The sequence below is a fragment of the Falco biarmicus genome, chromosome 12, assembly GCF_023638135.1.
Source record: "Falco biarmicus isolate bFalBia1 chromosome 12, bFalBia1.pri, whole genome shotgun sequence".
NCBI lineage: Eukaryota > Metazoa > Chordata > Aves > Falconiformes > Falconidae > Falco > Falco biarmicus.
In genome coordinates this window covers 19,121,119-19,147,555 of record NC_079299.1, presented here as the reverse complement: position 1 = coordinate 19,147,555, position 26,437 = coordinate 19,121,119, and the positions used below count along the sequence as shown (strand labels likewise).

Below are 26,437 nucleotides of genomic sequence, written 5' to 3'. Positions count from 1 at the left end.
AAAATTCAGGCACCCAGGATAATGATGGCAACAACAGCAACATTTTGACTCCCAAATCCCCTGGCAAAATAGTTACATCATGTCTGGAAATAATTGGGCAGTGACAGAATGGAAAAATTACAATGATTCCAACAAGACAGGGACATTCTTAGTAATGGGGTTTTGTGTGTTCATTCTTCCAGGCATGGCAGTTCTTAGTGCTACTGGGAAACTCTTGATCGATATCCCTTGTAACTTCACAATAGAAATATTGCAAAGATTTCAAGTCCCTAGACCAAGCTTTAGTACTGGTCTTTTGACACAGAGGGCTGAGTGGGATAGCTTGTTCTTCAGATCACTCTATCCTTGGCTGCTTTCTTAAGATGATAAAAAATTTGGCTCTGGGGTGTGGATGTCTCATCTTTGGGAGCTGATCTTATGGATAGAACTGCCAGACATTACTGATTAGAGCCAGTTTCAAATCAATGACGTTAAGGGCACTTCATACCATAAGACCTGCAAAAGGCATCGGACTTCATCTTCCTGTAAAGGAAAACAGACTTCTGCATTGGAACTGAAGGAGCAATGTGCTGGTCTTGGCTGTTAATGTGCATGTCTGCCTGGCTCTATTTCACCTTCAGTCTATGAATTCTTATATTGAATAAAGGTTTCCTCTCACACTCCAGCTTCCAAGACACTTTGTCCTGTGAAATTGCGTCACAGGGTTGTACCCACCACCAAAAGAAAGTTAAGTCTAACCTGGGCTCTGCTGTCTAGATCCGTAGCTTGCAGAAAAGGCCGTTCAGATCTGCTTTGCTCAGTAGCACAGACATAACCTGGGTTGTAGTTTTGTCCTGAATTCATGGCCCTGACAATACAGTATATTCTTGGCAGGTCCTAAAAATAATATTTTTAGCACCTGAATACTTTCAAAAGTAAAGTCTGTGTTTGAAAGACTTAGAGCTGGATAGTCTTATCCTCAGTTATGATTCGGTCCTGGGGTGGCACCTGGGGGGGTTGTGGGATTCTTTCCCCATGCTTGCTTTTATGTAGCATATTTCCCACAGGCTCTTACAATCACAGTGATTTGAAGAACAATGACATAACAAACCAACCCATCTAGTGAAATTAATGCTGTGGTAGGGGAGATCATTGCATAAATTCCATTTCATAAAGCATAAATTTATCCACACTGGATTTGTGGACACTGCTAAATGCTGCCTCAAGAGCAGCATCATTAGTGGGGTGTGAACTGTCATGTCCTGGCCAGATTCCAGTTGGGTGATTATTTTTTGCTGTCCTGCTGGTTTTATTAGTATTTGTTTAGTACCATAGGTCTACTTGGCACTGTACAATAACAGATTTAAACAGATAACTAAGACCTTAGACTGGAGAACCTACAACCTCAGTGCCACAGCTAGGAAAATGGAATACAATACAACAAAAATAAAACATACTGGTGGAGTATAATACAATAAAAATAAAACATACACAGGGTGTGACACAGTCTCTACAGCTGTTATGCAGTTGGTGTCTCTTCAGAAGTGTTTTTCTCTTTAATATCTACATAAAAAAAGTTTTGCAATTTGAGGCATAGGAACATGCTACTAGAAGCCATTGCAACTCGAAGAGTTGTCATGAAAGAAAGTGAGGATATTGCAATGGAATGGTGGAGAAAACCAGCAGAGAGTAAAACTAAAGATGATAAAGAGAAGAAAAGAGAGAACTAAGGCTAGAACTGGAAAATGTCATTCTCTGCCTGGAGAAGTCGGGGTTTTTTTTAATAGAATGGAAGGGGGTAATCTTTAGTGAGGTATATGAATAAAACAAATATGGTTCATGGTAAAGAAGAGAAGAAAATTGATCTTGGTAATAGTCCAGACTTTCTGATTGAAAAGGAAGTGGAGGGTATCTGTAGATGTTGCTGAAACTGCAATGCTGCAACACTAGAAAATTTGGAAGTAATAACAGGGAGGGGGCAAGGAAAGAAAGACAGGACTCCAGACTATTGCACCTTAAACAGAAAGGTTGCTTATATTTAGGGGGTATGCAGTCCTGTAGGATCCACCACCATTGTTGGCAAGCCTGCCTAAGTGTGGAATTGATAAATTAGGATGGGAACGTGTGGTACAGCAAACACTAAGGAAAATGTATTCCTGCCCCCAAAACTGCTGTTTAGTAGGACGTCTCTGCTTCCCATCTTACCCAAGTTTCTTGTATGCTTAGACACTGTGGAGATGAAGAACGTATGTATTTTGGATAAACATTTAAGCTGTGAATTTTACTAGTTTTGTTTGCAGTTTAAGCTGCTGTGGTCACATCACCATTCAGAAACATTGAGGATGTGTAGATTTACTTGCATCTACATGACAGCTACATAGGAGGACAGATTACTTGTGACCCTGCAAATTTTTGTGTGGAGTCATTCATAGTAGACTAATACATTTGTGAAAATAAAATAACTTCTTAGCGGGTAAAAGAATGAATGGATTGTTCAGTCAGCTCAGGTATAAAAAAATAGCAATCTGTACTTGATTAAAAGTTGTAAAGAAATAAAAAATTATTACTAGCTGGATTTATGATACTGGCTCCAACTGCATTGTTGCTTTCTCCATTTTGTATTTTGAATCTTGATGTGACTGTTCTTTTTAAATTCATTTGCTATGAATACAGTTTGGATAGATAACTGGATTAGGAGGAGTATGACGAACCTGCTGGTATCTTCTTTTTCCTCTTTTCTTTTACTTTTTTGGGTTTGGGTTTTTTTGTAGAGTTTTCTCCCCTCATTCCCAGATGAAAACAAAGGAAGTGTTGCAAAATAATCTTTCAGAAGGGAAAGGCCTCTTACACTTCTTCAGTATTTTTTGTGTTAGTAAGCTGATGTCCGGTGAGAGGTTCTGGATTTGTGGCATTAACAGACTAACATTAGTGGTCATTAGTCATTCAGCACATCCTAAGCATTCTTAAGGTATTAAAAATAAACAGATTTTTGACAGACACATTGCATTAAGTAAGTTCACGGATGTAGTTACACCTGAAAGTCATCAAATAGCCCTTGCCTTTTCTCTTATCTCAGGAATATTTCCTAGGTAAATAAATGAATAAAAAATAAAAATTAAATGTAGTGTTAATAGTATATAATATTGTGTGTATAGCAGGAGGCAATCTTTAGGTCTGTGGAATGCTTTGACATTCTCAGCCATCTCAGTTTTGATGGGATGGTGTGTAAAATAGACCACAGCTGAGTGCCTGGGCTGGCTTGCAAAAAACTCTTCTGCCACCTTGGGATCTTCACCTTTGTTTTGATGTGTTGTAGGAGGGAAAATCCATTAACTGGCTTGAAAATGCACAGTGCATTTTGAGCTGAGCTCTCTCCTTTGGTGGAACCTTTAAGTATGGGCCCTGGCTTGCCAGGACTGAGTAGCCATTGCTGCATAAGGCCTTGCTCATTTTCTAGAATTTTCTTTCCTGTGATCTGTTGATACGTTTTGGGTCTGATGCCCTCCTGCCCAACACAGCAGGCAAGTGTGCTCTTCAGGAAGGACTGCACTACCATACTTCCTGAAAGAAAGGATTTAAATCTCTTGATCTTAAATAGTTGGGTATTTTGTTGCTGTTTTGTGCCCTGGAGACAAGGAAACTCCATAGTATGGTGAGAAACCCAAACCAAAGTACTTGTGTTACTGTGCGTCTGCAACAAATGGATTGTGTGCCTATCCCCTTTTCACACCTCCATGTTGCAGTTGCTTTCCATTGCATCTGACGACTGTTGTGTTATATGTGACATACATGGGAAATTCCCATGGTAATTGGAACATGCTGTGAAGCTCATAGTTTCACCATCTGTGTACTGGAGAAGCAATGTGGTCCAGGGAACTGAGCATAGGATCAGTACAGAGCTCTTTAGCTTTAGGCAATGTATATTTTGACAGTTTTGAGCACAGTGCTTTTTTCTACCACTTCATCAACAGGAAGTGACGATGAAGGTAGCTACTATAATACCATGAAGCTCAGGTGGTTTATTATTTAATAGTTGAATAACATAGACATTTAATTTGGATTTGGGAGTGGGGCCTGAGTTGGCTTATGTTCCAAACCAGTCCAAAATCAGGTTTCTTTCTACTTCTGTGATAATACATCACATTTATGTTTTATCCTGCCAGAGAGAAAGATACAGATCCATTGGGAAATGGAAGTGATTTACTTTGCTTCCTCTCCTGTTAGGATAAACCAGCGTGGACAGTGATTCTGCATCATACATTTCATCCCATGCTTTCCACTCAGGTGAGAGCTGTGGCTACATCCATCAATATTGTGTGTCTGTTGATCAGTGGAGATTCAGCTCTGGAAGTGAACACATCAGTTTTTTCCATTAATCCTTATGCTGCAGACCAGTTTTGCAGGACTGTGTGTGTTTAGTTAACCCACAGAGTTCTCTCCCTTTCTTCTGTTTTTCCAAAGGTGATGATACAAACATAATCTTTTCTATTTTAGTTACAGTTGTGCTCTGTTGTTTGCTGTGGTGAAGGACAGGACAGTGAGGTAAAAACTATGATAATCAGCAATCTTGCGCAGGAGAGCTGCTGGCATAGAAGTTGTTTCAGGTGTCTTGTTTGTGGAATGTTGCTTATTTAGGGTATGTTTGCGTGAAAAATGCCATTTCTGAGATGAGAATGAAGAAAAGAGTGAGACTGAAGAAACAATTTAGAACCTTCAATTGAAAGAGGATCCTCCTGTGCAGTTAGCATGGATCCCATCCCATGTGGTTAAACTTTCTGATAAGACTTGGAAAACTTGCATTAGCTTAATTATGTTTGGTCACTGAGCCAAATGGTTTAGAAATGAACACGTAGGCTCTGTTAGAGGAAGAGAATGTTGTTATAATTAGACCTTGGGCAAAGTTCCAGACTGTGACTCCTGACCTAGGCTGAACTGCAGATGGGGCTGGGAAGCAGGAGGGGGATTGCTATGAGGAGCGGGTGTGTGGTTAGCTGTTGAAATGACGATGTGTTTGTGTTGTGCAAAAGGGTAAAACAGTACAATTGAGAAGAGCTGTGGGAGGGAGTTCTGTGTAATAGTGGGATTCTCTCCAGAGAGAGATTTCTCATTGATTCTCACTGGAGGTATGTATAGAAATAGGTAATCACACGTTCTTCATCTTTACAATCACTGTACTTGTAAGAAGTTGAAAAGCAGTAGAGCTTTTATTGGAATAAACCCTCATCTTTTAGGTTTTTGGTTTTTTATTTTTTTCATGATTTTTTATTACAACTTTGTTACCAATTACCACTCAGAAAAAAGAAAAATGTTCTTTTCTTCATTTTCTTTGTTACCTCCCCCCCCCCGACCCATCCTTTGCAAGCTCATTTTCCCCAGATCTGATTCTTGACAAAGAAAAGGCAAAAAAGAGAGAAAGAAAAGGAAAAGACTGTTAATTTAGAGCCTGTTTATTTATTTGTTTTGGAACTTATTATTATTTAAATAAATAAATATTTACTTAAAATTATGTCCACCAAAAAATCAAGGAGTTGCAATTAATTCTTAAACAGCATTAACAGTGCAACTTAAGTAAATGCCCTTCAGCATCCTGTGACTGACAGGCTTAATCTTTAGAAAGACAGTGCTTCCACTTAGAAGTATCATTCATTCATTCAGTGATTCAATTCTAAAATATCTGTGCTGGATTCCTCTCTAGCAGTCCTCAACTGTTCTTAGTTTAAAAGTATTTAGCTCCCTCACAGTTACAATGTTGTAGCAATACAAAAGTGCCATTTAACCCCTCTATCAGTGTTAATTTTCTACATACTGCTTATAGACAGACCTGGAAAATGCCAAGTGTTAAGAGTACAAGTTGTGCAATGGAATGATGCTTTGTGAAAGTGAGGCAATACAAGGTTACTACTCATCTGAGCACTGTGTGTTTTTGCAGACTAGTAAAATCTGAGTAGCTTTGCTGAGTTTCTCAAGTATGGGTCCCAAAGAAGGGATGCCAATTTTGTGAAAACATCACAAGAACAAGCACTACCTTGTCGATTTTTTAGCATTATGGATGCTGAAAAGCCTGGACACTGACTGTTCACCTCTGGGGTGAACCTGCTTAAGATGAAAGCTGAGTGATGAACTGTCAGTACAGGACAACCTATGGTGCCCAGACCAGGGCAGTACTTACCCTGTAGAAATGTTGGCCTTCATATCCATTCACATAGTACTTATTTCCTGGTAAGGTACCTCTTTTGGAGGAGTGCTTACCAAAGCCTGAGCTCATAAAGGAAGATGTTCTTAGTCTTATCACTTCAATGTCTCAGCCAATTTTTCCAAGAAGGATTGATTCATCGTTTATGGCCCAGAGAATGCTGGTCTTTTGATGGCTCGTAAGGAAGCCTCTAGACAGTGGGCCAGAACTCGGTTACAACTGAATTGATGAAAATGTAGCTATATTGCATGTAAATCAGGTTTGTCTCATTGATCTGAGTTCCTTCCAAAATCAAGTTTTGTCAGACTAGTGCATTCTAACCTCATCGATGACCAGATTGCCATAAAAGGCATTGCACTCAGAGTAGTCCCTGAGAAGATGGTCTGTGGTGGACAAGTTCAGCTTCTTCTGAGGCCCTCTTCTGCAATATTTTAATAACTGATTCTTTTAGGTCTCCACCACTGAAAGGAAACAGAAGTTGCTGTGCACATCATTGTGCTAGATTTGAGGGTATTTTGTTTATTCTGACTGAACCAGTGTCAATGACCAGCTCCAGGGTTAAGTTGACCTTTGGCATCTCCTAGTGAGAGATCATCTCCCGTGTTCTTATGAATGTGCTTTTGAAGCCAGCATCACCGTGCCCTAGTGAACCCTGCTGAGACATATCAACCCTTGCAGAACTGGCATGGAGAACAAAGGAAAGTGGGCATGCTAGAAGACAGTGCTTGGTGCCAGCTCACTTTGCTTTCAGCTGCATAAGAGTTGCAGCTGATGTCCCTACAGTGCATAAGAGAAGGTGCTAAATAAATTAATTCCAGCATAAAGTAGGGCAGGTGATTCCTGCCAAGCACATGGTGCCAAAAGGGTGGAGGTTTGGGTGGTTTGGAGGGTTTTTTGTTGTTTGCCACTTTTTTTCTTAAGCGAGCATGCTGATTTCTACACAAAAAGACTTCTGGCTTCTGTGCAGTACATTGTCCCACTATGCAACTGCTGTCCTAAAGGTGCTTTTCCTAGCCCAGCTTCTTAGTCTCTATGAAAGCTCAAAGCAGCCTTGTTCTGGCAAGCAAACAGACCAAAGCATTGTGAGGCAGGTTAGGGCAGCAGCTGCTCTGATGACAAAGCTCAGCTGTGTTGCTGCTGGTGCACCATCCAGCATCCTGCAGTTCAGTTCACCTGCCACCTCCCTCCCTGCTCTCCTGCCCCTTGCCCAAGGAGCCAGGCTTCACAACAGACTTCAATTATTTACTAAGGATATGGCTTATTCTGCAGATTAAGTGAAAAAGTGAAGTCCTTAAAAAATATAACACAAATAAGCCCCTGAACTGTCAAACAACAAGTCCCTTAAAAGGGCAAAATATGCAGCTCTCTGTGAACTGCACAGCTCCCTCCTTTCAAACTACTGGCAGGAGGCTTCCTGTTTGGACGGGCTGCTCACAAACGGTGTTGTGTGGTGCAGTCAGTCCCTTCCCATCTCCTCCTTTAGGCCTCCTTTTGCCTCCCTTTACGCTCCTGATACCAAAGCCCCTCCAGCCTGGGTCCTGTCAAGATGGGATCTGACAGCTCAAATGTAAATCTGAAAGCATGCATTAGCATTGTGCAGTTTCTTCCCTGGAAACATAACAAAGCCCAAACTGGTTAGGTGTGTTCAAAAACAGAATAGGCAAAATGGTCCTACTGTGATAGTCCTGGCCATAAAGAGATGAGTGTTTGGTGGTTTAGCTTCAGAGTGATGGAAAATTGATTTCTGCTTCATTGTTTCATTGTTCATTTTATTTTGACCAAATGGGGTAACTTTGGAGGATTCTTCCATTTATTCTGGGTAAATTCTCCATTATATATATATATTTTTTTTGCTTCTGATATTTCAGTTCCTTTACTGTAGTAGTGAGAGAAAGGCCAATACAGGCATTCAGCGATAGTGTTCAACCTTGGCTGCTGAGCATTACTGATACACTGACCTGCTGGGAAATCCCACGTTGAGTTTGTAAAACTTTTTCAGAAACTTTAAGAGAAGTGATTCTACGCTGCCATACAAGAACACGTTAATACCATATTAAACCTTAGCTACCTTGTCTAGCTTGAACATTTCTTTTGTTCTTTTGTGTCTCAGTTCCTTCTGTCTACTTCCAGCTGTTGTACCAATGATAACCATTTTGACTGCACAGAGCTGTGCAGATCCAACAGTCTTATCATTTAATGTCTGTTGTTTTGTTGTTTTTTTTTCTTCCTGCAGAACATGATCAGAAGATAGCATCATACACCATGATCATGGCCCCGCGGAAGAGGAATCGTCATGCGTTGGGGTTTCTTTGTTGTTTTGGGGGTAGCGACCTCCCTGAAATCAATCTCAAGGACAATAACCCCCTCCAATTCCTTGAGTTTTCTGTCCCAATCCCACCAGCAGAAGAGCTCAATGCCAGATTCTCCGAACTTGTGGTAAGTTTCTGCTGGCAGAATGACATATTTTAGGGGCTGGATGAACTCTCTTCAAAGAAGGACTTAAGGGACTTATTAGGGATAGGAAAAAACCTTATGTTGAAGCTGCTTTTTTCAGGTTTTTTTTTCCCCATTCTTTTATTGCCAATTCCATGGTGGGAGAAAGGTGGCAAATGACAAGATGGATGACAGTGGCACAGGGTATAAGTACAACAAAATGTTTAAATATGATTATTCTCACAGCACTATACAGTTCTCTAGGCAGAGGACTGGGCACATTGGAAGGAACCTTAAAAGTTCTCCATTGAATAAATCCTTGATAGTAAATTTCTTCTTAACAACTTTGGGATAAAATCTGATGTATAATATAGTAAAATGGAAAGTCTTAGGTGTTGTGAGTCTATAAATCAAGGACTATACTGTTCTGTTGATCAGTAGCATAGCTGCTGGTGAGGTGTAAGAATCAGGTGACCATGCTAATTGTGTTTCATCAGACAGCTGCCTTTGAACTATGAAATAGTGCTGTCACAGCAACAGACATAAACAGGAAGGGAAGCAGTTATTTCAGATGAACTTTGTCATTTGCTTTTGTGGTAAACATGGATTCCAGCAGCAGGCACTGGCTATTCATGCCTGGCATCAAATGACTTTGCTGTCTTTGCCCTCTTGTTCAACCCTCACATACAACACAGGCAGAGGTCATAGGGCTGTAATGTTTTGCAATCTGAATCATAAAGGTGATACTCATTTGATGCAGCTGATTACTATTCTGAGATCAGAGCTTACATAAAGTCAGGTATCTGTAAAAGTATACGTGCCTGAGTGGTGCTACACAGATGTGGAATAGAACAGAAAATATTGGATCTCAGAATTATAGGCATTTGCCAGTAATCTTTCTATATTACACTTATAACATTAGCCCAGTAAGTTCTTGTCTCTTACCATGGCTTCAGAGTTCAATGGTGATGAAAATAACTATATAATTCGGGTATGCAAGTGGACTTTAACACATGGACAACTGTAGTATGTCATACCAAACATAGGGACAGCTATAGTTTGTCAGATCAGTGGTCTGAAAACCTAGCCCAGGCTCTTATTTCAAGATAGGATCCAAAACAGATGCCTAGGGAAGAATTTAAAATGTGGACGTAGGGTTGTCTTTTCCAGGATACTTACTCTCCAACACTCTAAGCATTTTCAGCCCAAGGACTTCCTCAGCTTTCTGTGTACATAGTAAATTGGTGTGGATTTATTTTCCATTATCTTTTTTTCTACTTTGCCTAGCACCCATGACAATTTTTTAGCATTTGCAGTATTCTATGGCAGGGGTGTGGGAAGGAGTCAATATTATTTGTAGCTGTTTCAGGAAGAATAGGGTTTGCAGCAGAGGATAGTGTACTTCCTCTGATTAAGTAGCAGATGAGGAATCTCCTCTTACTGAGATATCTCACAAAATTCAAGTCTATATTTAAGTCACTTTGCCTTTATCTGAGACTACTGGAATTTCTCTGAAAGTGCAACTGACTGTGCAGAATTCTGCTTGGTGACAGGTATCTCTCATGAGTGTGTAATCTGAAATCTGCTCTGCTGTCAATTTATTTCTGCTGTTTAAGTATTGTTTTTCACATGCAAAGCTTTAATTGCTGTATCAAAATTCACCTCTCTCCAATACCAAGATCTGTTGAAGTGCTTGATTTGGCCTACCTGAAGATATGACCAACAGATGTGCTTTGCTCCTGAACTTGGCTTGCTAAAACTTGAACTTGTTTACCTTTGGATCATAGTGAAAGACCTGTTTTAGTTGCTGCTGGGCTTCTGCTTACTGAGAAGGTTATCAGTTCCTGTGAGGAGTTTGAGAGCTTGTGGTGTTATTAAGGGTGCTTTTAGCTGTTTGTTTTATGCCTGACAAGTACTGGTACTCCACATGCTTGTGGAAAAACAACTCACAGCTGCCTTATGGAAGTCTATTAAATAGTATAATTTATAATGGTTTTGGTGCAAAATATAATGACAAGTATACATGATGATCTGTAAATATTTTTGGTCTCAGAAGTTTGTGCGTTGTTGCTTTATGCAATAACTTATTAAATGTGCTGACAGCCTGTAACTGGCATATACATTTCAAATAAATGAAGCCATTGCAATGGAAATAGATCTTATTAATGTTCTTATATTTAATAATAGTACCATAGCCATCATTACATGAGAAGTGAGCTGGAGAGAAAAGTGCTATTTTTCAGGACGTTAATGATGTAAATTGCACATTTTTATAAAGCCTCTCCGATAGGATGGTGATGCATGTCTGTCAGAGTTCCTGGGTAGGCAGGCAACATGAGAGCAGTTAAGGGCTTTGGGATTGAGAGGACCTGGGCTAGAAACTGGCCTGGCAGAATGCGGAATTTGCCTAGAAGGCCTAGTTTGTCCACAGGTCCGGATTAATGCATGTTCTAGGAGGCACTAAAATAAAACTGACTACATCTGTATTGACAGCTCAGATGAGATTTTAATTGGATTAGAAAGATTCAGTCTGTAAATGCACCAGTGTAAATCAGCGACCTGGAAGTGCCTGAGAGGGCTCTGTGCTGTGTACTAGCCTCCCTGCTGCTTATCCGTTAGGGTCTAGTCTGGGTGCGCTTGTGCTATATAAAAACCAGATTTGAGTGTAAAGCCTTTTGACCCAAATCCCCAAGTGAAATGATGACACCAACATCATCTGAGATCTGTAGTTAGAAAAGCATTTGTGCTAGCTCCCTGAAGCAGGCCCAGGGGGTATAGACTCATCTTGCCATCTGCTCTACAGAGGGTATAATGAAACACTGGTGTGCTTGAATGAATTTTTAAAAGCCTTATTTTCCCCCTTGTTGCAGTTAAAATCTGGGGCATTTTCCCACATAAGAGTTAATTACAAGAAGAGCTAAGCCTGGCTGTGCTGGAAAAGCCTCTCTTGTGATGAATTTTCCAGTCTAGTAAATATTCAATATGTTTCTACCTGCCTTTCTAAGGGAAATGGACATTTTGAGGGCCAGAAGCATGTCTTCTCTTGTTCTTGTAGTACTTAATTTAATATAATGAAAAGTGAATTTAGAGTTATCCATTTTGCAAGAAGAGGAATTATGAAAGTGTTGGTATCCTTTATTTGTGATGGAGTCACAAGACCCCTCCAGAGCTTGCAAACTTGCTCATGTAGGTGCCAGGCTGGGGGAAATGTATGGGCTGCTCTGTTTGAGGGATGCTCCCAGACCAACCGAATGAGCAGCAGCAGCAGCTGCCTATCTGGACTCTGACCAAGGCAGTGGTTGTCAAATGAGAAGTTAATGCTGATTTCAGATGAAATGTCCACTCTCAATGCTGCTCAACCAGAAAAAGGTTCTAGGAAGGATATCAGACTTTTGTGTCACTTGAAGTTGGATGCTGTGTTTAGGCCCTGTCCTCTCAATTAGAAGATTAGAACAAAAAGGGTTACTCCTGATATGGTCCACATTCAATCTTGATTTATTTCATTAGAAACCCATGTGGAGAGTAGGTCTAAATGAAGACTATGGCTCAGGGTGATTTGGTTTGACTTTGTTTGGGCTAAGACAGGAGAAGATGTACTATTTCTCAGGCTCTCTGCTGGCAGTGATTGCCTTCAGACTAATGCAGTAGTAACAGTACAGGTTAGTCCTTACTAGAAGCCTAGTTGTACAAGAGACAAAGCAAACAAAAATACTTGTGACCACAAGCTTTGCCCCTCAAAGGGCCACTTCTGTGCACCCAGCTGAAAGAGGGCAGAACAGCTGGGTTTAACATCTCCCCTTCAATGAACAGGCAAGGAAGAGAAGCTCTATAGCAGGGGTCCTCAAACTTTTTAACCAGGGGCCGGCACAAGGATAAAGTGGCAGGCAGTCATCTGCGGCTGCTTGGTTTCCCCCCCAGCCCCCGGCGGGGAGGGGGGGCCCTGGGGGGGTCTGTAAATACCGAGGGCCAGATTGAGGACCCTGGGGGGCCATAGTTTGAGGACCCCTGCTGTACCTCATAAGCTATAAAACTAGCCCTACTTGACCATTCAAAGCTGTCCTAGCCAGAGTCACTTCTGCTTTTCCCTCAGTCTCTCTTCTCAGCTGGCACTAGGTATACTGCCATGTAGTAAAGTACTGCTGCAGTTGGTGGTCTACTGGCAGGCACCAAGCTGATTTTGTGCCTGCTGGCAAAAATGGCTGTGCTAAGCACATGTGTTTTTCCTTGTACAGATTTATTGACTGAACAGGAACTGCAGAAGAGTCTGGAAGAACTATTGCAAGGCAAGGGGAAGTGATTTTTTTCATGAAACAACTTCTCCATGTCCTTGTTCATAGTTGTTAGCAGCAGTGTGTTCTTGCCACAGTAGATTCTGATTCCTTTTGCTCAATATTAGAGTCCTGGGCTCTTCTTGTTGGTTATGGGTGGTGTGCTGCTTGATACTGAAGATTTTTCCATCTAGATGTCTCACACTGGCAGACTGATCCCAGATTTGAACTCGTACCTTGCCAAGATGGGTAACTTCAATGCTGGCAATTCAGGGAAAGCAGAAAAATGTAAAGAATGCTAGCACAGTTGTTGCTCTTTTTCTCTAATAGTGGCTCTGAGATCATCATGGTATTTGAGAAGATAGAGTTCAAGTTTCTCTATTTTAGGATGGAAAGTCCATGGGGAAAAAGTGGGGTTGTCTTTTGAGTTGCTGTTTTCAAAGCTGATCCTATTATTACAGCCTCCAAGCTTGAGTGAGTTGCTTGCATCACATTAGATTCTTACGCTGGGAAAGATTTGAAAAATGTTTACTGTTATCCCCTCTTAGTCTTGGGTGCCTCTGAAACATTCTGGTGGGACACTGAACGGATTCTCCTGTCATGGTTTGTTTCTCTTACATTGCATTTGGACCTGTTTCTTTTCCAGTTTTCATTTGTTTTTTGGCACGCACTGGATAACATACCTTCATCAAGGGCCACAGGGAGATGAGATCTAAACCTAAATAACTGTAGTAGTGGTTCCCACTGCAAACAGCTGACTGGGAAGTAGCAAATTTCCTTCATGCTTAGTTCTCCCTTGCAGGCCATTTAATGTAATGGATACAACATAAACCTCAGATGAAAACTAGGCTTCACCACACTGAATAAATACTCCCATATATCACCAGTCCCCCTCAAGCTTGCCAAGTCCTAACTGTGGCAGTGTTCATGAGGCACCTCTTTGGCTCTTCACCCTGCAAGAATATTTACAGGGTAAAAAGTACAAGAAATGCCTCCATTGTGGCTCCTCATGTGAATGTAGATGCTATATGTCAATGTATGCAAGTGCAAGAAGGCATCAGCTGTGTTTCTCTGTGTTTGTTGATGGGTCTGGAGAACAAAGTTCTCTATTTTTCCACCAGCTCCCTTGTAATGTTTCTTGGGAACAAACACACAGAGTTGCCTGCTCTGTCTCTTGGCTCCCAGTGTGGAGCACCACCTTCTCAGAAAAGTATCCTCCATGTCTAAAGCTTATTTAGTTCTTAGTTTCTCCCTGAAGGTTTGTGGCTTAGAAGGACATGTATTTTAGGTTCTCACTTCAAAACCCAAACATGTGTTGTGTGTATTGATTACAGTATTTAATCACATTTAAATTCAGACATTACCAAGCTTTGAGTATTTCAGTTTCAAATTATCAGTCTTTTGAGTCATTCTATCATCTTTCTGGATTCTTCTGAAGACAAGGATTTAATGTCTTTGTCACTTGCTGTGCATGTAAACCATCATTTCAGACCACACCTCTGACAGGCCTGTGGCTTTAAGTTGTTGATCAATGCAAATTTCTCTGCAACCATAATTTTAAAGTGCCTTTATAGTGTTTTGCCTCTAAGAGGAAGTTATTTTATTCCCTCTGCTTTTCTGTAATGAATGACTGTGCCTAATCAGTCAGGAAGGTTGTGAAGTGCCAAATGCAACCTAGATCTGGAGAGGTCCTTCATTTTCATTTGCACATGATTAGCTCTGACTCCAGCAAACTAGGAGGCATTGCTGGCCTTGGCTCAGTGGAGACTCCCCACCCCTATTAATGCTTCCTTTCTTGCACTTAATGAGAACACTATAGTGGAGGCTGGAAGAAAATACTGATGATAAGACTAAGCTGAATTTTTCATGACCAGAGGCTCATATCCAGGAAGAAGGCCTAGCATCTCCATCCGAGTAGAAGACACTGTCTCTGAAGGAAGAAAAAAGCAAAGCCTTGAGGCAGCAGATTGCTTTCCTCACTGATGGGGACCAGGCCACAAAACCTTTCCTTTCTCTTGAATTAGTTTATAGGTGGCAGATTAACATTTTACATGAACTCAGATGCACTTGTCTTCTATTATAGTAATGGTAAAAGTACTGGGTGGTTTAAGATTTCTGAAGCAATTAGGGGACTGAGGCTTGGGATGCAAAGTATCATAGTCTGTCTACTTATACACAAATGTTCCTTCATGTTCCTTTTTCCTTTTAGTTGTCTGGATCCAGGATATTTTTTTCGTTTTCTTCCTGCTCTTCAAAGAGATTTTTCATAATGTCCAGCCCACTTTACACGTCCCATGTGGAATACATGTGTGCAAATCTCTGATTTTAATGCACATATCGCTACAAGCAGCTTTCTACAGTCACTCAAGTCCCAATACATAAGAAGTATTACATTTCAGGCTTTGTGGCAGACACAGCTCCCCTCTTCAGACACTCGCCTACAGATGGAGTCCTCTGATGGGCACAGGCTTATGGCACTGAGTGCAGCAGCAGCAGCACTTTTTCTAGGCTCCTTTCCAGTAGGTGCAGATGGTTGGCAGCTCCCAGCTCCCTGACCAGCTGTGTAAGAAGTAGCAGCTACTCTGCTGCAAATGTGTGACACCCAGATGCTGAGAGAGGAGCATGAGATGGGGGCCAGGTCTCACACTCTTGTGTCTGAGAATCAATGAAGTTATGTAAACAAATATAATTCCAGGCGTGGGCTTACATGGCAGATTTTGGGTGTGAAGAAGCTGGGGGTGTTACCACAGTACCTGTGTAGTCAAGAGGCTTTTGTGCAGGGATTCACTATTTTGTAGATCTTGTTGCTTTAGAATAAACCTTATGGACAGTTATCTGATGTAAAGCAGTTCAGTTCCACTGAAGACAGCAGTGCAATTATATCATTCTACGTTGCCTGAAATTTGGCCTGTGTGGTATCTTCTGTGTCTGTGGTGCTTGTTGGCTTCTGAATATCCCAAGCAGAGCATACTGGCTGCCTTTCTGAAAGGTGGGGAGGGTTGTGGTCATGGTTGGAATAGCTAAAGGGAATGTTTGAGTGTGTTCTGAGTATCGTTTACCTACAGTAGGCATGAAACACCTGAGAAAGACCTACTTATTGGACTACATGCTTTTACCAGGGTAATCCTGATTTCCCTGACTGAGGAAATGCCTGTAGTGCATCTAGGGCATTAAGAGGAGAAGCACCGGATTTTGGAAGAAGAGCAGGTATGTAGCTTGGGATGCAAAGAGAGGAAAGAACAGATCCTGCCACTAGAGAATGTGCCACTTTAGATGTGCTAAAATGTCAATTTTGTGTCTTCCTTCTACTGAATGCTTGGAAGCTGTCATGATATCCAATCTCCTAAGCCACAGATAGGGTGGATATGCTTACTGTGCAGAAATCTTGTACCCATGTGATTCTATTAGCTTATCAGCTGATTTGATAACACTATCTTGTTTTGGCATAGTGTTAGGCACTATTACATAAAAAGAAAAAAATAAAGTAAAGCTCTACTGTGGCCTTTTTCCTTAGTAAGACATCATTAATATTTGAATAGTTTTTGAGTTCCATTATGGCTATAACAAAGAGTCAGGAACTTTCTGGATTGAGTCTGAAGGGTGCTGAAGTGATAAAACACTAAGGTGATACTGATAATAGAAGTCATATTTGCTAGCTGGAAAGATCAAATAATTTTATCTTTATTTTAGCCTTCTGAGGCTTTTCCAGCTCCAACTGGGTGGATAGAGAGTAGACAGTGTCCTACCTTCCTCCTAGAATTGAACCAGAATTCTCATACTGTTTCTGCCACTTTGATGCCTGCTGACTTAGAGTAACAGGCTCTGCCCTCTCCGGTAGAAGTAAAACCAGCAGCAACAGTACAGGGATGTCCTAGTGCTCCACAGCTTTGAAATGGTTTCTCTGAGTATCATTGCTGCCCTTCTGCAGTTTCTGTCCTTTCTTCTCTTTATTAGTGTCTTATGTTTTTCAGAGCTGTATTAGATGACTTACAAATCTACTCAGAACATATTCCTCACCTTCTAGAGAGGATATTTGAATCTAGATTTGGTCTGCTGAGGAGAGATGGGAGACTTATGAATCAGATCAGAAAAGTAATTTGGGATGAGAAGGTGCATCTTTGGGATAAGAAAGTGCATCCAGAGATCCATCTGGGAGAAATGGCAAAGTACTACATCATGCAAAGAGCATGATGAGTAGGTTGTAACCAGACAGGACATGGTGATAAGGAGGGACAAAGTTTTCCAAAACATTGAAGAAAAAGACACAACAATTAAGTAGCTGTGGTGCTGAAGGGAAAGCAAAGACAGGTTACAAAGATGGAGGTGACACAGGATGAATCCTAGGCCAATATGATCTTTTGGCTGTGCTTTCGGAGAGAAAGAGCCTGCACAGTGATGAAGGGAGGTTGAATGATAGATGTCTGTTTCTTCTGCAGCTCACAGAAGAAAGGCCAGATCTGAGATGTAGGAGGTATGATTTTTCATTTAGCCTGATTTGAGCAGGAAAGGGGAAGCCAGGTCCCTGTGATGAAGACCTTAAAAAAATTATAGCAAAATACCTCGATAAAAGTAACCACCTGAAGCTAGGAAAGCAGTGAAGTTTTCCAGTGAGGAGGAAAGGTTGTGAAAGGGGATGGGAGGCAAGTGTTTTGGGATAGAAGTTATCCCTGTGGAAGTGTAACTAGAGTTAAGGAGGAACTGTTAACCAAACAAGATAATTGAATGGAGACATAGATAACAATAATGAAAGATCATCCATTTAATGTGTTGACTCAAATCAGCTTCTGTATTTGCTCATCTAGTAGCAATTTATATCATATATAATTATTGCTCAGATAGTGCATCATGTAGCCTGAAGAAGAAAGAGGGAAAGGGGTTTGTAATTAATTCATGCCTCTGTGTCCTTCTGTAGGTTGATTGTGTTGTCAAACAGTGCTCAAGGTTGTTTATCATTCAGGTGACCTGTTAAGGTAATGTAGGATAACTTTTCCAGTGTTGGAGGGAAATGACCTTTTCTTGGCATTTGCCTGGTCTGCGAGACCCCAGAGTGGGGAGCACAAGGTGGCACAGGTGGGGCTGCGTGGATGGAGTAGCAGTTTCTCAGGGAACAAAGGTTTTCAGGTCAGCAGTTTCCAGGTACCTTCCTCTGCACTGGGTAAGGGGCAGCTTTTGGTGTCACTAAATACAGGAATGGCCCTTCTGCTCATCCGTTCAGCACTGGGTGGGAGCAGCACATGAAGGCAAGTTTCAGGAGGTGCTTTTTCTGTCACTCTTTGCACTGGGCTGTCTTTTTGGTGTCTTTTGTCTGGAGAAAGTACAGGCAGATGCCTTCCACCTGGCACTGGAACACCACTGATACAGAGCTTTTAATGCTAGGTACCTCATTTTCTGCAAATGAAAAAGTCTGTAAACCTGTTGGGAGAAAAACATTTCAAGAACATTATGTCTTTTTTTCCTAGCTACCTCTACAAGCTTGTACAACTCATTTCACGCATTTATGAGTTTGTTTCCCTGGTGTAAACAGGGAAGAATAATGCCTCTTAAACCAGTTTTGGTACAGAATTGTAGTCAGATTAAAAAGATGCTGAAAAGATGCAACATGTGTAGGTTGTAGGTAGTGCAGGAGTCTTCCAGTGGCAGAATGTGTTGTATTAGAAGAGCAAATCTCTTGGGAGCAAATCTCTACTACTGCTTCCTGTCATAGACATTGCCTTGCTCTTATCTACTTGGGTTTTTTTTTAGGGAGAACATGATACAAGACTCTACAGTTTTCCTGAGCAGACTCTCCTTTCTTTCAACTGTGGGCCCAGCGCTGTATGCAAAAGGGCCCTAGTCAACATCTGTATATTCTATGGACTTCTATATTAAAAAACTTAAGGGCATATTTTCATTTTGCAGTTTCCCATCATTTGTTGACCACATAAAATTTAAGCTGCCCAGACTAATAACACAAACATCTTTTGAAAAGAATTTACCAATATGCACAACAATGTTATGCAATAGTTTATTAGGTGGAGGTTTGAAGAATAACTTCTCCAAAGGAAATTACAAGGGGAAAGCAGATTGCAGTTTCCCAGCTTGGCAGGTGTCCAGGGAGATCCCTGAGTCATGGAAAATCCATTGGGATTGCTTTAGTGGCTGTGTTTCAGCATTACATCTTGTATAGAGAGCAACAGCTGGATGAGTTTGTTGGTCAGTGTAAAGTTGTTGGCTTCTGCATTGATGATTCGAGAGAACATTTTGATTACAAACACTTAACCTAACAGTAAATGCAAGTATGATTTGCTGTTAGGAGATGAGTTTGTTTTGCAAGGCAAATGTTCATCCTTCTCTTATTTCTTCTGCTGTATATTGTGAAAGTTTCTGATAATTTCTTTCTTAGAAATATTTAGAGAAAAATGTCTTGGATGGTGTTTTATTAAGCCCAATGATGTCAGTGCAGTAGTTACTGTTCTGATCATCAGAATACTTGAGCAATGAGACAGGACAGGGTGTGAGTTAAATAACCAAATATATTATTGTTCCTTCAATTCAGTGTTTGACTATGGAAATACTCAGTTTATGTGAGTGAAGAGCATTGTGGAATTGCCCTCCACCTCACCCCAGAGAAGATAACAGAAGCCTCATATGTGGGTGTTCTTCTAGCTGGTCTGGACTGATTAGTAGTCAATACAGCTCATCTCCATTTAGTGAAGTAGAAGTTAACAGTTACCAAAAATGGGACTTATAGACTGCTCAGTCTATTCTGTGTCTGAAATCTGTGCTGTAGGCTGTAGAACCCAGACTGTTTTATAGCTGAAAGGTTTACCTTCTGTTACAATTTAAGCAAGTAATTTGTTTAATATTTTGCACTGGTGTAATTCTAAAGTAAGTCCACTCAAGTTTAATGGAGTTAGGGACATTTCGAACTCTGATTTGCTCTCTGAATTATTACTCAAGATTTAGTAGTGCAAGAGAAGAACTAAAGCCAGCTTCTGGTTTCACTTCTATCTGTGTAAACCTGAACTCATTCCACAAATGTTGATTTATTGGAGGTCTTTTGAGTTTACACTGGATATAAGTTTGAGTATGTGTGTCTGAACTGCACAACCAAAGCTTGATATGAAGTTAATTTTGCTCATTTAATTCTTAACTAACCTCTTGGTTCCTCCTGCCTTTTTATGTAATATTTTATCAGAGATTTAAAGGTCAGCCAAGCTCTGACTTACCCTTGTTTTCCTCCATAGGGGCATATGACAAATAGGATGCACACAAGAGGATAAAGCTGGGAGGAAAAGAAGTAGATGGCACTGACGCCCCTGGAAATTCAGCCTGCCTTTGGCACAGGGCCACAGCAGCAATTCCCAGCCCACATTTTGAGGGTTGAGCCAGCAAGACTGTGTTTGGGCAGGAAGTGATCAGAGAGGTGTGTGCCTGTGTGCTTTGGCACAGTGCAAGTGGTGAATTGCTCCAGCCTAGGAACCTCCTCTGAACTCATTAGTATTAAAACAGAACAGAAGAGACTTTGTAGGGAGGGAGAGGGTGGGGAAGCCGGAAAGGTAGCAGTTTAGACGGCAATTTCCTAATAACCTTTCCCACACCTACCTTCCCATACAGGGTCTCATCTAAAGAACCTTGGCATGAAAAACAAACCCTGGCACAGAGAGGGAAAGGGAGGGGGAAATGAGGGGAGGAGAAGAAAAGGAAATAAGGGGAGGAGAATAGACACTGTGCTGAAACAGCAGATTTTATTGTTATTTAGTGTTATATATGGTGATACTAGAAGTTCTGTTTGAGAGAGGTATTTGATATACTCTGTATAATCAGGATGTGGAGGTAAATACGGTACTTGCCCTAGAGAACTTGCAGTGAAGAGATGTATCAAGTAGAGGTTCAACAGCTTAAATTCTGTTTGGTGTTTTCATTTAATTGACTGGATAGTGGAATAAGCATACCTATTGAGTTTCCAAATCATAGACTGGGAACCTTAAAGATCATCTAGTTCCAACCCCCCTGCCATGGGCAGGGACACCTTCCACTAGATCAGGTTGCTCAAAGTCCCACCCAACCTGCCTTGAACGTTTCCAGGGATGGGGCATCCACAACTTTTCAGGCCAACCTGTGCCAGTGCCTCACCACCCCCACTGTAAAGAATGTCTTCCTAATATTTAATCTAAATCTACCCTCTTCTAGTGTAAAGCCATTCCCCCTTGTCCTATCGCTACATGCTTTAAAAAGTCCCTCTCCAGCTTTCTTGTAGGCTCCCTTTAGGCACTGGAAGGCTGCAGTAAGGTCTCCTCGGAGCCTTCTCTTCTCCAGGCTGAGCAACCCCAACACTCTCAGCCTGTTTCCAGAGGAGAGGTCCAGCATAGCACCTCTTCTTCTTGGCTCCTTTATAACCTGGAGAAGGAAGTTATCATCAACACATTCCATGAACCTCCTGGGTTGCTTATGCCCTGCTGTGTGGTCCCTTCAACAGATACTGGGGTGGTTGAAGTCCCCCATGAGGACCAAGGCTTGTGAATGGGAAGTAGCTCCTGTCTACAGAGGGCTTCATCTGCTCTTTCTTCCTGGTTGGACGGCCTGTAGTAGACCCCTACTATAATGTTATGTGTCCCTGCCCTTCCTTTAACACTGACCATCAGCTCTCAGTCAGCTCCTCATCCATCCCCAGGCGGAGCTCCATGCACTCCAGCTGGTCATTGACATAGAGGGTGACACCTTGTCCTTGTCTGCCCTGCCTGTCCTTCCTAAAGAGCCTGTATCCTCCCATTCCCACAGTTGTAGTCATAGGAGCCATCCCACCACATCTCTGTGACACCAGTAAGATTGTAGCCCTGCAGGTGTGCACAGGTGTCTAACTCCTCTTGTTAATTCCCCACGCTGCATGTGTTTGCATAGAGGCATTTAAGTTGGGCCCCCAGTGAGTCTGGCTGGAGTGGCTGGAATTCCTTTGTGCTGCTCTTCAGGTGCTCTCCTGCTGATCTGTAATCTCTCTCCAGACTTTGGGCACCTATTGTTGGTGCTGACATCAAACTGGTAAGAGTGGAATGGATTGAGGTTCCCCTCCACCAACAACTTTAGTTTAAAGCTTGGCAAGTCTGAGCCCAAGGATGCTCTTCGCCTTCTCTGACAGGTGGATTCCGTCAGCTCTGAGTAGACCAGGTTTCTCAAAGCAAATCGCATGGTCTAAGAAGCTGGACCCCTGGCTGTGGCACCAGTTTGGAAACCATTTGCTGGTTCACCAGATTTGACTGCCCCTTTCAAACCCCTTCCCTTTGACCATGAGGATTGATGAAAAATCTACCTGTACTGCAGAGTCCTTTACCACCACTCCTAGGGCTTTGTAATCCCTCTTGATACTCCTCAGGCTGCTCCTGGCTGTATCACTGGTGCCCATGTGAAACAATAGCAGTGGATAATAGTCAGTGGGACTGTACAAGGCTTGATAGTCTCGCAGTGACATCCCTAATAAGCAGCACACCTCTCTAGAAAGCGCATCACTAGGCTGTAAACACTTTGGATACATTAAAATATAAGCTTAAAAGAAGATGGAGAAGTTGTGTGAATAAGGATAGGATTCAATGGGGACAGTTAAAGCATGCTCCTTTTAGGAGCAAGTCTGGTAATTCAGGATGGGAAGCAAAGCAGCCAGGTGGGTACACTTCTTCAGAGATGAAACTAAGGATTATAGTAGATCATGAGTGAATGTAAGTCATGCAAGTTTTGAGGTTTCTTTTATTAAAAAAAAAAAAAAAAAAAGTAATTGTCTTAATGGAATATGTAACCAGGAATGCGGTCTGAAAGATGCATGAAATAATCTCTGTACTCAGCATTGGTAAGGTCTCAGCTGGAACACTGTCCCTGCTTTTGAACAGTGCACTTCGAGACATGTACTTTGACCAGGGAGAGCCTGGAAGTCAATTAGAAGAAGAATGAGAGGTCCAGAGGACATGACCTCTAAGAAAGACTGAAAGTGCTGGGCTTGTTTAGCCTTAAGAAAGATGACTGACAAGGGACATTACAACAGACTTTAATAGGCTTGAAAACTGTTATCAAGAGGAAGGAAAAAAAATTGCTCACCATGCCTGTGGTTGATAGGGCTGGAAGTAATAGACTTAAATTGCAGTAGCAGGGATTTAGATTACACATGAGCCTGACTATTCAGTTTTCATCCCCATTCCTCTCATTAGGCTCATTCCAATGCACTGACATGGACATGCAGCCCACCCTAACAGAAAAAGTGGTGTTGATAGCCAGCTGTTTGCATTGTTGTCCTCATATGCCCACCCATATCTATGGAGCTCCCACTTGCTCTACCCATATTGTGACCCTGAATATAAGAATGCATATCTAAGTCATGATCTCTCTTTTTCTCTCTCTAGACATCTCTGTGTATTGTTCCATAAACAGGTACTGGGTTTCCTCATTCTTTCTCTTTTTATTTGTCCCAGCAGATTGTTGTCTCATGCATGTGGTTTGTCTCTGAAGGGCAGAAAAATGAACAGCAGATTCTGTTTCCAATGGCCTGTGAAAGGGTACTGCCACAACAGGCTTTGCTGGTGATATGTACTTGTATGCTGTCGAGTCACAGAGAGCTTTGAGGAGCAGGATTTAGCTCTTCTCCAGGAAGTGAAGAAGCAATTAGCCAGTGATTAAGGAGGAAAAAAGGGAGCAGTGTAGTGTGTATGGCGGGTGTGGTGTGTGTATGTTTGGTGAGAGGAGAGGGCATTAATTGACTTTCTGTGAGACAAATTTCCCTACCAAAAAGCAGTGCCTTTGATGGATGAAAGTCCTATTTCACTGCTAGGGCTGAAGAATGAGTAACTTCTGTGTTGGCAAGGTAGAAAAGAAACAAGTCTTCCAATACATAAACTTCAGGTTCTTTCTGTCTTGTACTGTTATGACTGAGAATCAAGAGATTTAGACCCCTAGTACTGAAGGGGTTTTGAAGCTGCAGCTTTTTGAAAAAGCAAGAAGGAAAAAGAACAGGAATCGCAGCCTTTTGTTCTTCTGCTTTTCAGTTTTACAGTCAGATCTGTGGCAGTAGCTAAAATGTAAACATTGCTTCCTATGCCAGCAGGCTATGTGAGCAACTTGTGTGCACAGTGGTTTCATCATGCACAAATGTAATGACAAAACATTGCAGGTACAGGCAGGTGTTGTGTGTTATGTCTTATGTATATAGTTTTTGTGTATGTAAGAACCAAGTGGCATACATAGCTGCACATACACATACTATGTGTATGCAAATGTGTGGAAAATCAATGACCTTCTGGAGTGATCCACCTAATTCTTACCAGTTGGGAAAACGATGAAAATGTTACTCCCCAGCCTCATATGGAGTTCTGTTTCTGTGTGCTTTACAAAGGGTACTTTTAAGTCCAAGGATTAGGATAAAATGGAAGAGCTTGAGGGGAGGGAAGGGTTGGTTTGTTGTTTTGCTTTTTCTTTGTGGGTTATCAGTGGACTTGGGACATATATCCGTTCCCCAGGTGGGAACTTTTAACCAATGTGCTGCATCTGGAGATGAGCTAGCTGTGTGGGTAGTAGTGCTGTTGCCTGCTGAAAGAGTATCTGCTGTCAAGTTCTGCTGTGGGTATGGCCATGCAGTTGTGGCAAGCACAGCCCTGAGGAGGTAGGGATAGGAACTAGATGTCTAGAGAAGGAGGCTTTGTTTTACTCCTCTCAATGCCTGCCTCAATCATGCTCTGCTGTTTGCAGTTGCATATTAGGTAAAGCCTGTGAAATGTTTCTCTTTTTTAGGGGTCTTTGCTGAGTGGTACTTTTTTTGTACTGCTTACTGCTCCAGTTTGTATGTAAGCATAGGCAATTTGTGCAGTTAAATGAACCTCATTCTCTGACAGTTTGGACAGGCAGTCTTTCAGAATGCCTTATCGATCTCAGTATTGGAAATGAGCACTCTTCCAGCAGGCTGCCTCTTACATATCAGCCTAATGAGCTGGACTGAACAAAGTGATGGAAGGAAAACTGTAGGGGAACAATCCTATACTGTCCCCTGGAGGTGGACACAGTGATTAAATAGGGAAGGTTTACCTCTTCACTTGAAGGATTCACAAGCAATTCTTCTTCAGATCTCAGTCTCTTTGCAAATAATTTTTTATTCATTCATTGCAGTTATCTGTGAAGTGGCTTTCTGGACAGCTGCCTCTGGACCTGTGATGACTGTCTCTGCTCCTCCCTGACCTCCCTCTGTAATGGGCAGAGGGACAGCTCAAATGAGAGCCATCAGACCAACCTGTTTGTTATCTGCCAACAGAACCTGGCATAGGCACATGAACTGAAAAATTAAGTTCCCGGGCCTGTTGTTAATGTAAAACTAGCTTTCAGGCAGTGTAAGTTGTGTGCTAGCAATGTTGTCCTATCCAGTTCACTTGTTAGAGCTATAATAGTTTTGTTGGATTGGATTCTCTATTGCAGAGGCTTGTAGCTTGCTGCTGACAACCACCTCCCTCATCTCTTTCCACTGCTTCCCCTTCCTCTGCACTCCCAGACACATCAGTGCCATTTATCTCATGTCAGCTTGAGTGGTACTTCAGCATTGATTAAGCCACCGTCAACTGTTTTCTCCAAGTGATTGCACGTGAACATGAATCTTCTCTGTGGCCTGCCAGTGGATGCTGGATGGCATCCCATGGTGTGTCATAATTGCTGTTTACTTTGTACAACATTTAAATAAATTCGTCCAGGGCACAAGGCCATCAGCTGTGCTATGCCACTTGGGAGCATCAGTGAAACTGGAATATGGCCCTTTTGGGGAGATGGTGACAGACATCCATATAAATTACTTTGGGGAACCTGAGGCAGCAGGTATTGTACTGTATAGTGAATTTATTATACTGGAGACAGGGTGTTATACTTAATTTTGTAACTTGGGTGGGTTTGGTGCTGTTAAGAGACTGAGAAAGAATGATTGATGAGGTGGATAAGCGACAGTGCATTTGTGCATGACAGAAAAAGGGTCAAAGAGAATGTGAAAAAGTTTAGAGAGGGGGGAAAAGAAAAGGCAGGTATGTGCAAGAGAAAGGGAACAAGAAGGAATGGGGATGTGAACAGGAAGCAAGATAAGTGGTACATTTAACTGAAATTCATGTTGTGTAATGTCATAATGTAAAAATGAACATACCCTTGGAACCTAAATTTTTGAGGTAAGCGTGCAAGCAAGTTATTAAAATGAAAAGTCTTTAAATCATAGAGATTTTCTAGAGTGTCTAAAGGCATCCTCCTACTTTTTGTTTTTGTTCCCTATTGGATGATTCACAAAGTACCATTAAGGATAATGCTGATGTGACTAGAGCAAAAAAACCCCCAAATTTGCAAATACTAATGTTATCTCCATCTTGAAAGGGACATTAATTCACCTGCATCACAGAATCAGCCAGTTTTTTGAGGTAGGGAGTTGGGAAGTGTTTGACCATCTACAGAGTTTGCTCTATGGCTTTGTACTTGCAGGGCTCTTGCACAGCCTTCTGAAGCTTTTGGTGCAGGTCACAGGTCAGATAACTGCCAGTCTCATCTGTTCTGGAAGTTCTTATGCTTCCATTTTGAGTTTAACAAGGGAGAC

The 26,437-nt window shown here is 41.7% G+C and overlaps 1 protein-coding gene across 4 annotated transcripts in view; it reads left to right on the top strand.

Annotated features, from left to right (window-relative positions):
• Positions 1–26,437, top strand: part of DAAM2 (dishevelled associated activator of morphogenesis 2) — a 206,381-nt gene that overhangs the window by 74,202 nt on the left and 105,742 nt on the right. For all 4 annotated transcript variants that reach the window (XM_056357500.1, XM_056357499.1, XM_056357498.1 and 1 more), the window contains one exon: positions 8,406–8,608. In XM_056357500.1, the coding sequence (XP_056213475.1) occupies positions 8,435–8,608 (174 nt within the window). In that variant the 5' untranslated portion in view covers positions 8,406–8,434. The remainder of the gene's footprint in view (positions 1–8,405; positions 8,609–26,437) is intronic.